General features: G+C 38.1%; 1 protein-coding gene across 1 annotated transcript; it reads right to left on the bottom strand.

Annotated features, from left to right (window-relative positions):
• Positions 1-249: 249 nt before the first annotated feature.
• On the bottom strand, positions 250-7,124 carry LOC106567122 (cerebellin-4). Its single transcript, XM_014136046.2, has 3 exons — positions 6,247-7,124; positions 3,554-3,670; positions 250-2,761 (listed from the first exon to the last, which is right to left on the bottom strand). The coding sequence occupies exons 1-3, from the start codon at positions 6,541-6,543 to the stop codon at positions 2,564-2,566; spliced, it is 612 nt and encodes a 203-aa protein (XP_013991521.1). The 5' UTR covers positions 6,544-7,124; the 3' UTR covers positions 250-2,563.
• Between the last annotated feature and the right edge of the window lie 6,324 nt (positions 7,125-13,448).

Here is a 13,448-nt window from a genome sequence, read left to right as displayed (position 1 = left end):
GTATGTAAACTTCCGGCTTCAACTGTATCTGAGAGAATAGCTGATTCTCAATATTCATAATTCATGTACTGTATATTATTACACCAATTAATGTCAAGATAGTTGTAAGACAGCCTGAATGCATTGTCAAACCCACACTCTACAACACACTGAACATGAGCATGGCCTAAATATGATATGTAGTCATGTTGGTGATAAATAAAAGTATTGTTTCAGACATTACTGTCTGTATACCAATAAAGACCAGAATTCAACACAGATGCCTCAAATTTAATTTGACAGAAATACAATATGACTGCATGATAAGCTTCTTGAAAATCTCAACAATAATCCATCCATGTTTTCAAATACAGATATTTACCAATGGTGTATTACATGGATTACATACTTTCATGTGGTATGTTGAATTGTTTTGGAATCCCTAGAATACATATTTCGGGTTACCGGTATTCACACAACCACAGTGCTTTGTGAGTGATAATCCATTGGCATTATTATAAATTGTTACAGTAAATTTGTCAGCCAATCATTTGCACAGGATTATTTTTCAGATTCTCAGTTGTAATTGATTTCAATTCAAGAAAGTGAAAAGATTCCATGAAATAATGAAGAAAGTCATTTGAGTCACAATACTTTTCACATTATACCACAACAGACAATTGTAAACATAAACTTTTTTTTTACTCCTTTCTGTACATTCATTCATTCATTCATTTGAAATACAATACTGAGTTGTTTTCTTCTCCAGTGTCCATAACGAGGCCATGTCATTATTATTCAGTCCAGCAGTAAAGCATGTTAATTTGAGAGCTGTGGCTAATGTACAACGATCATATAGAAGGTCTATATGCACTAACATTATAGTGATTTGAGTTTCCAGACTGAGAATTGTGAAATAGGCCAAACCTATTCCAATCCATTTGGAAATTAACTGTAGCAGCATCAGGTGACAATAAAACCACACAGCTATACTAACAGAAGCATGAGAGTCACACACAAAACACATATTCTCACTACCATGATATTGATATGCACAGAAAACAATTGTTAACTCGGGAATATAAGTTAGGAGCGAATCAAACCATTCTGAGTCTAGATAGTTTAACTCAATAAATATGGGAAGTACCATATAGTCACAGAGGTCAAGAGTGAACACAACAGCTGTTCCATAAATGCAAAATGGCTAACAAGATACTTTCCCTAAGTGTATTCAAGGGGAAAGGTTCAAGAATGTGAGTGAGATTAAGTTTGTGTAGAAAATGTCTCCAGTCGTTTCACACACACCTTATTTCTTTTACCTTTCATCTGCTGATCGATTGGCTAGAATAATTCCCTTTCCAAATCTCCCAAATATTTAAAATATTGTTAAAACGCACCGGCTGTATACAAATGGTAAGAAGGAATCTCAGATACTTTGCAGGTGCCACAGGTCATGTGGCAGTCATTGATAACATAACAAATTGAAATCATTGGATATAAATGCCAAATTTGGTCATTCACTTAAATAAGCATTTAAATTCACCAAGCTATAATAAACAAACTAATGTGTAAATATTCAATAAATAAATAAATGAATGTGCATAAAATGTTTTTAAAAAGTGGTAACATATACAATCGTGATCTCTTCAATGAAGCATTGCACATGACTCCACGGGTGTACCCTTCTAAGGTCGAAGTTCAAACAAACACATGACATGTGACTGACCACAGACAGGTATAGACATGGCCAGCAGCATAGGCTGTGATGAGGGAGGTCAATAGTGACATCAAAAGACCATACCTAATGCAGTTTCCAACTCTTGAGCATCAACTTGAGCCTCCACTACTTCTCAGTTCAAATTAAAATATTGCATCTACAACATCTGTTTAGACGTATAAAATACTGTGTATATATGTATACAAGGCTAAAGGCTACGCCTGCAATTAAACTGCATTGTGTTCATCTATCTGCAAACATTGGGTACATTTTACTCCAATTTGTCAGTAATTTCGTAACACACCAAAAAGTGTTTCTCACACCTACAGAAACAAGTTGGTTGCTCCATTATGGTGCAGACAGCTGATTGTTTAGTAGCCAGAGCTGGTCTAGTAATGAGATACACATGGGAATGGCCAGACAAAACAAACTGGTGATGTGCTGTCTGAAGTGACCTGAATCTTCTATGCAGTCCTACTCAATCACAGCTTTTTGTATAATCAGACGAGACGGGATCTGTCACTGCTAAACACCATGTATGCCACACTTGCTAAGAAAAACGAATTTCAAAAGATGCTATATTCTGCGACTATTAAGTTTGTGTGTGAAGAATTGCTGTGAACGCATGTTCGTCTGTTGAAGTAGTTTTTTTTTTAGCAGTATTGCATTTGCAGAGGGATTCCCATTTCCATAAAACATCAAAGCTTTTCAATGTCTCTTTTCTTCTCTCTGTAGTAATCCATGACCACGGAACATGATATTATCCATCCTTTGCCTAGATCCAACTGATGTAGAAATGTTTTGATTATACAGTGACAGTACATTGTTGATAAAGTCATTTGAACTGTGGAGCTTTCTTTTTTTTTTTTACAGTGGGAAAACAAGGAAACCAGAGAATGTAGAGTATTGCCATCCGCCAACTAGATTTCCCTTCTCCAGTTTAAGGTAGACCTTGTCCTCTTTATCCAAAAAGAGCAGAACTCCATTGGTGGCTGCCTCTCGAGTTACGTCTTTGTCACCCGCAAAAGCTGAGATGACAGGTTTCCCATTCAACATTAAGTTCACCTGGATGACCCAAAGAGACAGCAATGAGCGAAAATAAACAAGACAGGGGAGAAATGCAGCTAATGTAGCTACAGTTCTGTACTAAAATATCGTGCTATGCTATGATTGCATTGCCAAACATCATCATCATCCACAGCTACCTAGAGTAGCTATTTGCTATAAACTATTGTTTTAGTTCAAATATGTACAGTTTGCAGGAGCCCTTCCCTTGATGTACTTTGGAGAGAAAAAAAACATTCTTGTTTAGATTATTTTTGTCACTTTCTTAAATAGCCAGAAGAAAAATAATGTCTGTTTAATAAGCTCATGTAGTCTACTCCCCCTATTCCCACCCAGAGACAGCCCAGACCTCTCCAGGCTTCGGAGCTTCACAAGGAGAGGACTAGAAATTGACACTACAAATTGTGCAAAACAATAATCACCAAATGAGAAGATGTGCCATGCAGTGTCTGTGATTTCCCATTGAAGTTCTACAGGACATTTTCCTAACATTGGCACGGTTAACTCTCTCATCCATTGAAATCAAGCACTTTGTCAGAGATTTGTTTCTGCTTTCTCTAATAACCATTCTGTCAATGCAAATCCAAATGTCCCAATAGGCCTACACAGGAAATAGTCCAGAATAGACTTAGACAAAATAGTCTTAGGCACATTTCCTAATACATTTACAAGGCCCTTTCAAATAATGTAGCCATGGCCAATGAATAGAAAAGGAATTGTCTCATGGGAATCACATTATATTATAACTGGAACTAAATTGCTGAATCAATTTGGCCAAAACAAATAGCTTACCTGTATAGTCTGACTCTGGTACACTTTTATAACGTGAAAATTAAAACTGTAGATCCCTTTTCTGGGTGACAAAAACACTGACTCCAAAGTGAAATAGTTGCCTATATTCACAAGAACCTGGGGAAAGAAGAATAAAGCATTTTAGAAAGTGAAAAAAAATTATCCTCGCTGACTATTCAAGTCAGATCAGAATATTTATTGCTGCAAGGCCCAATGCAGTCAAAAATGTGATTTTCCTGTGTTTTATATATATTTCCACACTATAAGGTTGGAATAATACTGTGAAATTGTGAAAATTATGATGCCCTTTTAGTATAAGAGCTGTTTGAAATGCCTGAAATGTCAGACTTTTTGGTGAGAGGGAGTTTTGGCCTCCATGGTAATATCACCATGTGGTAAACTAATTTAATCGATTGATAAGAGAGTTCCAAACGTCTTTTCCAATAACAGCTCATTTTCAGTTTCCCCTCCCCACTCAGACCACTCCCAGACAGACCTAGCAAAATTCTTGCTTGAGAAATTCCCTTATGCTAATAAACTATTTTTGTGTGTTTTTTAACATATTAATTGAAAACAATCACAGTAAGGTACTTAATTGTTTCCCAGAAATGATTTAATATTGAGATTTAAAAAAAACAGTGTTAACCGGCTGGACCGTTGACGACCAGCTTTTCTTCTGCTGACACAACTATGGTGACAAGACTATACTGTGAAATCTGGGATATTTCAGTAGTTGTAGACACCTCAACTCCTTAGAAAAAATGTACTGACAGTTTTAATCCTGTGATTTGACTACACAAGCAGTGATCTTTTTTTTTCACTAATTGGCATTTTGACCAATCGGATAAGTCCTGAAAAAGATCTGAATTGGGTAGTGCTGAGCCTTTAGTGCTTTTTGAAGTCGGTTCAGTTTCATATTTTTTTTAAATAATGAAATGCACTATGCATTTAAATGTATGCAAGATGTGGGTTGAATGCTGTAACAACACAGAACAAAACAATTGATAAAAGTCCCATGATGGTAGTGACTTCCCATTACTGCTCATCACTTATTAACCATTAGTTATTCACATTACTTTACTTGAATAAAATATTTCAGTTGTTGTCTATATTACGTCTTTATTTCATTCCTAGTCATCATCTAATGTCTATTGAGCCGCTGCCTATGCTGTCTGACAAAATCACTATTTTAGTAGTTCTTCAAAGTAAATAAGGCATACTTTTATGACTGTTGAATACCAACTATCAATCACTTAGATCAGAGTTTCCCAAACTCGGTCCTGGGGCCCGCCTTGGTGTACGATTTGGTTTATGGCCAAGCACTACACAACTTATTCAAATAATCAAAGCTTGATGATGAGTTGGTTATTTGAATCAGCTGTGTAGTGCTAGGGTAAAATCCAAAATGTGTACCTGGGGGGGCCCCAGGACCGAGTTTGGGAAACCCTGACTTAGGTCATGTATTTTCAGGTAGAGATACCTCGCGAAGAAACTGCTCTCTATGTATCCCCTCTTGATTGTGCATTCTTCTGTATCTTATGTAGCAGGCACAAAAGTACACAGACCAGACAAGTAGCCATGCAATTGATTATGATCCTTGTAGTTAATTATCACGTTTACTGCGCTAAACTATGTAGAACATTGGCCTGTTGGAAGCTACAACTCCCTACCACATCCCACAGTTCGGGCATGATCTAATTTATCTCTAGAAAAACTGCAGTGCAATGTGCACATTGAGCTCACAAATTTTTTTTTACAAAATGCAATTCAACTATTTGACCCGACCTCAGTCCATTAGTTGTTTAAAAACGGAAAAATAACTGTCATTTTGGTTAATTACTCAGCACTAGAATTGGGCTGCCTTTGTGAATGCAGCCTTAATTTGCAAGTGTGAACTTTTACACCACTATAAGGCTGCGTTTACACAGACAGCCAATTCCGATCTTTGGTCAAAAGACCAAGTAGTGGAAAAAATATCAGAATTTGTCTGCCTGTGTAAATGCAGCCTACTAGTCCAGAAGCAACTACTTGACACAGGAGCTGCACTCTTCTCCAATAGTCTGTCTTCCAGTTAGGCAGATTCAGCCAGTGATTTATGTAAAGTTTTGGTTATGCCAGTTGAGATGCCACCAGGAGGTGATATAAAACAGTGATTTTAGGTTGATTCAAACAGGGAACAAAAGTTAAATGCACTGCATTTACTCCATAGAAAATAGCACTATCTCAATTCAGAGCTTGCTTACACAAGGTGCTTACCACCCAATCAAATTGATGAAGCCAAACATATCCAGTGTGAGAGAGAGAGAGAGAGAGAGAGAGAGAGAGATGCTCAGGTAGGTGTGATTGTCAGTGAGTGTGCTATGCACTATTCTCAGTGATAAACCCACCGCTGCTGCTTTATCACATTTGAGCTATGCCCATTATTATTGATTAATCATTCAAATTCAATCAATCAGTAGGCGAGCTATTATTGATCCATATAGGTTGCTCTCTAAACCAATGTTAGACTCTTCCAGAACAACAATGTTTTAAAGATTATTTGTATTTAGTTAGACTTTTGGGGGAATAACCTGTCAGTGTGTGGACAATTAGCTATGTAAAACGTTGATCTTAAACAGCATCGCAACTTTGATGTTATAAAGTTGAAGTAAAACAAAACAGCCCTATATCAAAAACAACGTAAACAGTCTTACTTGGTCGAAGTATATGATTCTTGTTTTATTGCTCATCTCCGACGGTTCGTGATTGTTGCTCCGGACCGCAGAAAAAGCCACCTTGGAGTTTGCCGCGCGCACCGAAATGCCTAGAGGAGAGGACGAGCCCTTCCAATCCGTAGTCGGATTAGAGTCGCAAACCACAAGACATTTGCCCTCCAGGACTATAGGCTCCGTGTCATTCTGAGCTCCCACAAACTCAGAGATCAACGCCAAACTAAACATAAGAACAATATATTTGACCATCGCATTGTCCAACAACCCTAACAGCACCATTTTAAAAAAAGACCCTCTCTGTATCAAATTCCACGTCCTCCTCTTTGGTCCCCCGTCGCAGACGCTTCTGACGCGATAAGATTATTTTCTTGGATCCAGCAGTATGCTATATTGGTGAAAGAAACCGACGACTTCAAATGTTGACAACAACTGATGGAAATGAAAATCCGGATTATTTTCTCTTTGTCTCATTTTCATCATTTAGATTATGTTTGTGACTGAGATAAAAAAAAAATCCAATATAGATGGCTGCATGAGGCTGGCATGAAGGGTTCAGCCTGAGAAGAAGCGCAATAACATTTTTCTGACTAGTGCTCTGCGACTCTCCAAATTACGCGTGTTGACTGTTAGTCCCCGTTGTGATATGCCCACGATCCAGACACGTACATTAAGCAATGTATGCGTAAATATTTCTCGCACATAAAACAATGTCATCATTTGTAGCTTACATTTTAGTTTTGCCCCAATTATGAATCTTTTATCCCGTTTTAAATCTTTGAGTATTTCAGTCTTTCTGTACCAGACCGCTGTTCAGGAAAGTTAGAACGATGAGATTGGATGCATAATGGATGTAAAGCACATGGACTATTAATCAATTCATCTTTGGCGATAAGCATTGTTGTTTGGAGACTAAACCAAGCATTTTGTTTAGAACAGTAGATATTTGGTATTTTATTTACCACAAACATATACTAAACAAAATATGTGTATTTTTTATTTAATTAGGCAAGTCAGTTAAGTACAAATTCGTCCGTATTTACAGTGACGGCCTACCAAAAGGCAAAAGACCTCCTGCGGGAGGGGGCTGGGATTAAAACATTAAAAAAATTAAAATACATAAATATAGGACAAAACACACATCATGACAAGAGAGACAACACAACACTACATAAAGAGAGACCTAAGACAACAACATAGCAAGGCAGCAACATATGACAACACAGCATGGTAGCAACACAACATGACAAAAACATGATAGTAACACAACATGGCAGCAGCACAACATGGTAGCAGCGCAACACATGGTACAAACATTATTGGTCACAGACAACAGCACAAAGGGCAAGAAGGTAGAGACAACAATACATCACTCGAAGCAGCCACAACTGTCAGTAAGTGTCCATGATTGAGTCTTTGAATGAAGAGATTGAGATAAAACTGGACAGTTTGACTGTTTGTTGCAGCTTGTTCCAGTCGCTAGCTGCAGCAAACTGAAAAGAGGAGCGACCCAGGGATGTGTGTGCTTTGGGAACCTTCAACAGAATGTGACTGGCAAAATGGGTGTTGTATGTGGAGGATGAGGGCTGCAGTAGATATCTCAGATAGGGGGGAGTGAGGCCTAAGAGGGTTTTATAAATAAGCATCAACCAGTGGGTCTTGCGACGGGTATACAGAGATGACCAGTTTACAGAGGAGTATAGAGTGCAGTGATGTGTCCTATAAGGAGCATTGGTGGCAAATCTGATGGCGGAATGGTAAAGAACATCTAGCCACTCGAGGGCACCCTTACCTGCTGATCTATAAATTATGTCTCTGTAATCTGGCATGGGTAGGATGGCCATCTGAATCAGGGTTAGTTTGCCAGCTGGGGTGAAAGAGGAGTGATTACGATAGAGGAAACCAAGTCTAGATCTAACTTTAGCCTGCAGCTTTAATATGCGCTGAGAGAAGGACAGTGTACCGTCTAGCCATACTCCCAAGTACTTTTATGAGGTGACTACCTCAAGCTCTAAACCGTCAGAGGTATTAATCACACCTGTGGGGAGAGGGGCATTCTTCTTACCAAACCACATGATCTTTGTTTTGGAGGTGTTCAGAACAAGGTTAAGGGTAGAGAAAGCTTGTTGGACACTAAGAAAGCTTTGTTGTAGAGTGTTTAACACAAAACAATGTATAAACAATGTATACACCCTAACACTCCACAAAGGGTCCCTTAAATGGAAACAATCTAAATGGAACCATTAAGTGTAATGGAATCCACTATTTTTATTTTTATTTAACCTTTATTTAAATAGGCAAGTCAGTTAAGAACAAATTCTTATTTACAATGACGGCCTACCCCGGCCAAACCCGGACGACGCTGGGACAATTGTGCACCGCCCTATGGGACTCCCAATCACGGCCGGATGTGATACAGCCTGGATTCGAACCAGGGACTGTAGTGACGCCTCTTGCACTGAGCTGCAGTGCCTTAGACCGCTGTGCCACACTAAATGGAATTACAAAGTTTTAGACCCCTCTGCATGGTGAATATTTCAATTTGTAAAAAATATTATGCTCTCCTGTGTTATATAAGCATCACAAAATGAAGGGCAAGGGGGTACCACCATGCCAATCTGAAGTGGTGTCATTGCAATATGAGTGATTTGTACAACTCACACAGCTTTGACAACAATACCTGATGCATTGTGCATTGCCAATATGTTTCCATGGCAATAGGAATTTCTGAGCTCAGGGTCTGTAATTGAAAAAGGACCATGTATCCTTGTGTGCTATAACCTTTGTGGTATGTGTGCCTGATGTATATCAATGAGAGAAGTATGGCTACTTGCATGATGACAGGCAGTTATGACATATTTTTGTAAGATGAGGATAAAGCATTTTATGGGGGACTGGTCTTGTCGTGATGTTGCCCACACAGGACATTGTGAATCACTACAGATACTGAATGCAACATTGCCACATTAGAATGGTCATCCTACCTAACATGTATTGTAACTTTGTTCTACAGTGGAGTGGGTGTACGCAGGTGCTATGGTGTCAAGAGGTTACCTACTATACAGTAGTACCCTACATATAACATATATATATATATATAGTATCCTACTGTAACCGTCTTGACCCCATAGCTACAGTAAAGAAGACCAAGCATTAAAGAGTGCTATGGGGTATAGATGGTCACGGTACAATATCGTACATGTTACTTAATGGGTCATAGAACATTCTGACAGCATGCAATACATCTGCAGTTCTCAACATTCCACATCACTTATGAGCTACACACAGTGCATATACATGGACGTATAATGCATCTGAAATTATGTCTTGACACTTGTTGTGCAGTATGATGATGACTTAATGATAAACTGTGATTTGGAATGTCATACCAAATACCTGAGACCCAGATCCATCACTAGCCACACTTTCTCCTTTGATCAAATAAATAAACTATTCACTTGTTGTAACAGCAAGTTGATGATTGTGGGAAAATGGCTTTTTTACTGTTCATACAAAATGTATCATTAAAGATGGATTCCGCTGTAGGGGGAAACAGCGCCACTGGCCGTCCCAGCACCATTGTTAATGTTTTTGTTGCCAAGCTGAGGAGCGTCGCGCAGCACGGTAAAAGATAATTGCAGTAGAGCGCTCTTCTATCGGGCTTGCAATGATTATCCGAGGGGGGAAAACTGTGTTAGTTGTTTGCAGTAACCTCTTTGTTGTTGTAATATCCCAAACGAAAGTGGCTGATTCACCAGTACGGATTCCGGCATTAAATGTTAAATCAAATCATGTAAAATGTCACTATTTTATGCAACTTTTAGTAAGTGGAAATGAAACATTTTAACTTGAAAATGATAAAGAATCAGTTTTCCGGTAAAGAACTGTAATCAAATGTTTCTTTGCCACAACAACAGAAGCTGGGCCAGAAATCTATTCCTGGGTACGTGTGAAACTGATGAGTATAACTTATTGTAGAGAACCACAAATAATGATTCAATGATTCAACCTGTTGAATACTTCAGAAAGTATTCATACCCCTTGACTTCTTCCACATTTTGTTGTGTTACAGCCTGAATTCAAAATGGATTACATAGATTTTTCTTCTCACCCATCTACACACAATACCCCATAATGACAAAGTCAAAATATGTTTTTAGACATTTTTGCAAATATATTAAATTAAATACAGAAATAATGAATTTATATAAGTATTCAAATCCCAGAGTCAATCAATGTTAGACTCATCTTTGGCAGTGATTACAGCTGTCTTTCTGTCAAAGTCTCTAAGAGCTTTGTACACTAGAAATAGGTGCCCTTCTTTGCGAAGCATTGGAAAACCTCCCTGGTCTTTGTGGTTGAATCTGTGTTTGAAATTCACTGCTTGGCTAAAGGACCTTACAGATAATTGTATATGTGGGGTATGTGTGGGATTCAACCATCAGTGCTCTAGCTGATCTATGGGTATAACATCTGTTATATAAACACTATTCTATAACCTTTTGTGATTCTTTAGATATATTAAAACCCTTTGGTTGAAATCAATTCCCCTGAATAGAGGTGAGCAACAACATAACTTGCCAATTATTTTTTATTGATATTCCCCTTTAAGACTTGCTGCTGTAACCTCCCTCCTCTGGTGTGTAGGTGAAGACATGCCTCTATAAAATTGCTCAGCTTCTGACTTTGAAACAGAGCACAAATCACATTAATATGCTGCCAGCAGCCCCCAGCAATTTATTCATTTTAAATAAATGAAAAAAAAAATGGTTTTGTTGTCAAAATAACACATCTTGGAGCTTGATAAAGAAAGAAATGAGAGGACGTCGATGTTTTATACAATGGCAATGCTGCATAACCCATTTATAGGCCTACACAATGCACTGTAAACTGACTAGCCACATATAGCACACACTAGTCACTGTAACAATGGTCCTAACAACATCTGGTTAATGGTACCCATTACATTTAGAGTAAAACTATTTGGTTAAAGTAGAAATCCTAGAGAGAGATGGTTAAACAGAGACCATCATAGAAAATCACGTGTTATGATATGAGAATGACTTGCTGTTGCTTTCACCTCAGACAGTTGTATGATCAGTGGGAGGGAAACATGTAAGACATTAGGAGATTATTCAAGCTTGGACCATCACAATATGGTCAGCAGTCAACAAGATAACTGTCTAGGGCTAGAAATAAGTATTTGTCACAGAGGCACAAACAAGGTTTCTCTCTTGTAAATGTCAACTTACAGTAAGTACAATGTACAGTGCCTTCAGAAAGTATTCATACCCCATGACTTATTCCACATTTTGTTGTGTTACAACCAATACACCATCTACACACAATACCCCATAATGACAAAGTGAAAACATGTTTTTGTTGTTGTTGTGAAATGCAGAAATATCTAATTTACTTAAATATTCACACCCCTGAGTCCATACTTTGTAGAAGCACCTTTGGCAGCGATTACAGCTGTGAGTCTTTCTAGGTAAGTCTCTAAGAGCGTTCCACATCTTGTGCAACAATTGCCCATGAGTCTTACATTTTTTTTTAACATTTTCAAGTCATGCCATAGATTTTCATGATATAAGCCAAAACTGTAACTCGGCCACTTGGGAACATCACTGTCTTCTTGGTAAGAAACTCCAGTATAGATTTGGACTTGTGTTTTAGGTTATTGTCCTGCTGAAAGGTGAATTAATCTCCCTGTGTCTGATGGAAAGTATACTGAACCAGGTTTTAGCATAGCTCTAGTCCATCTATTTTTTTATTCTCAAAAACTCCCTTAATGATTACAAGCATACCCACAAGACATTGCAGCCACCATTATGCTTGAAAATATGGAGAGTGTTACTCAGTAAAATGTTGAATTGGATTTGCCACAAACATAACACTTTGTTTTCAGGACAAAAAGTTAATTGCGTCACCACATTTTTTGCAGTATTACTTTACTGCCTTGTTGCAAACAGGATGCATGTTTCGGAATATTTTCTATTCAGTACAGGATTCCTTCTTTTCACTCTGTCAATTAGGTTAGTATTGTGGAGTAACTACAATGTTGTTGAGTTAGGAAGGATGTCTGTATTTTGTAATGACTGGGTGTATTGATACACCATCCAAAGTGTAATTAATAACTTCACAATGCTCAAAGGGATATTCAATATCTGCTTTTCTTTTTCTTTTTATAACCCATCTACGAATATGTTTAGGGAGTAAATTCCTTTGCGAGGCATTGGAGAACCTCCTTGGTCTTTGTGGCTTGACTGAGGGACATTACAGTTAATTGTATGTGTGGGGTACAGAGATGAGGTGGTCATTAAAAAATCATGTTAAACACTATTATTGCGCACAGAGTGAATCTATGCAACTTATGTGACTTGTTAAGCAAATATGTATTTCAGAATTTATTTAGGCTGGCCATAATAAATTGGTTGAATACTTATTGACTCAAGACATTTCAGCTGTTCCTTTTTTATTAATTTGTAAAAAATAATAATAATACATATCTATCTAGCCATTCCTGCGTTGTCTTGGCTGTGTGCTTAGGGTCGTTGTCCTGTTGGAAAGTGAACCTTCGCCCCAGTCTGAGGTCCTGAGAGCTCTGGAGCAGGTTTTCATCAAGGATCTCTCCGTACTTCGCTCTGTTCATCTTTCCCTCAATCCTGACTAGTCTCCCAGTCCTTGCCGCTGAAAAACATCCCCACAGCGTGATGCTGCCGCCACCATTTTTTTATTCTATTTTTTATTGAACCTTTATTTAACTGAGGCAAATCAGTTAAGAACAAATTCCTATTTACAATGACGGCCTACCAAAAGGCCTTCCAAATTAAAATAAAAAAATATAGGAAAAAACACACATCACGACGAGACAACACAGCACTACATAGAGAGACCTAATAGAGAGACCTAAGACAACAACATAGCATGCTAACAACACAACATGGTAGCAGCACAAAACATGGTACAAACATTATTGTGCACAGACAAGAGCACAAAGGGCAAGAAGGTAGAGATAACAATACATCACGCAAAGCAGCCATAACTGTGCTTCACCGTAGGGATGGTGCAATCCCTTTGGCATTCATGCCAAAGAGTTTGATCTTGGTTTCTTCAGACCAGAGAATCTTGTTTCTCATGGTCTGAGAGTCCTTTAGGTGCCTTTTGGCAAACTACAAGCGGGCTCT

This window comes from Salmo salar, chromosome ssa13, assembly GCF_905237065.1.
Source record: "Salmo salar chromosome ssa13, Ssal_v3.1, whole genome shotgun sequence".
Lineage (NCBI taxonomy): Eukaryota > Metazoa > Chordata > Actinopteri > Salmoniformes > Salmonidae > Salmo > Salmo salar.
The sequence above is the reverse complement of the archived record's forward strand: the minus strand, read 5'-3'. Positions and strand labels throughout refer to the sequence as shown.

Excerpts from the sequence above, each read along its gene's own strand:
- LOC106567122 (XM_014136046.2), bottom strand. The coding sequence starts at position 6,543 with ATGGTGCTGTTAGGGTTGTTGGACAATGCGATGGTCAAATATATTGTT. Across the intron at positions 3,671-6,246 it reads GAATCATATACTTCGACCAA|GTTCTTGTGAATATAGGCAA; the intron begins GTAAGACTGTTT and ends TTCTTTCCCCAG. Across the intron at positions 2,762-3,553 it reads ACCAGAGTCAGACTATACAG|GTGAACTTAATGTTGAATGG; the intron begins GTAAGCTATTTG and ends TGGGTCATCCAG.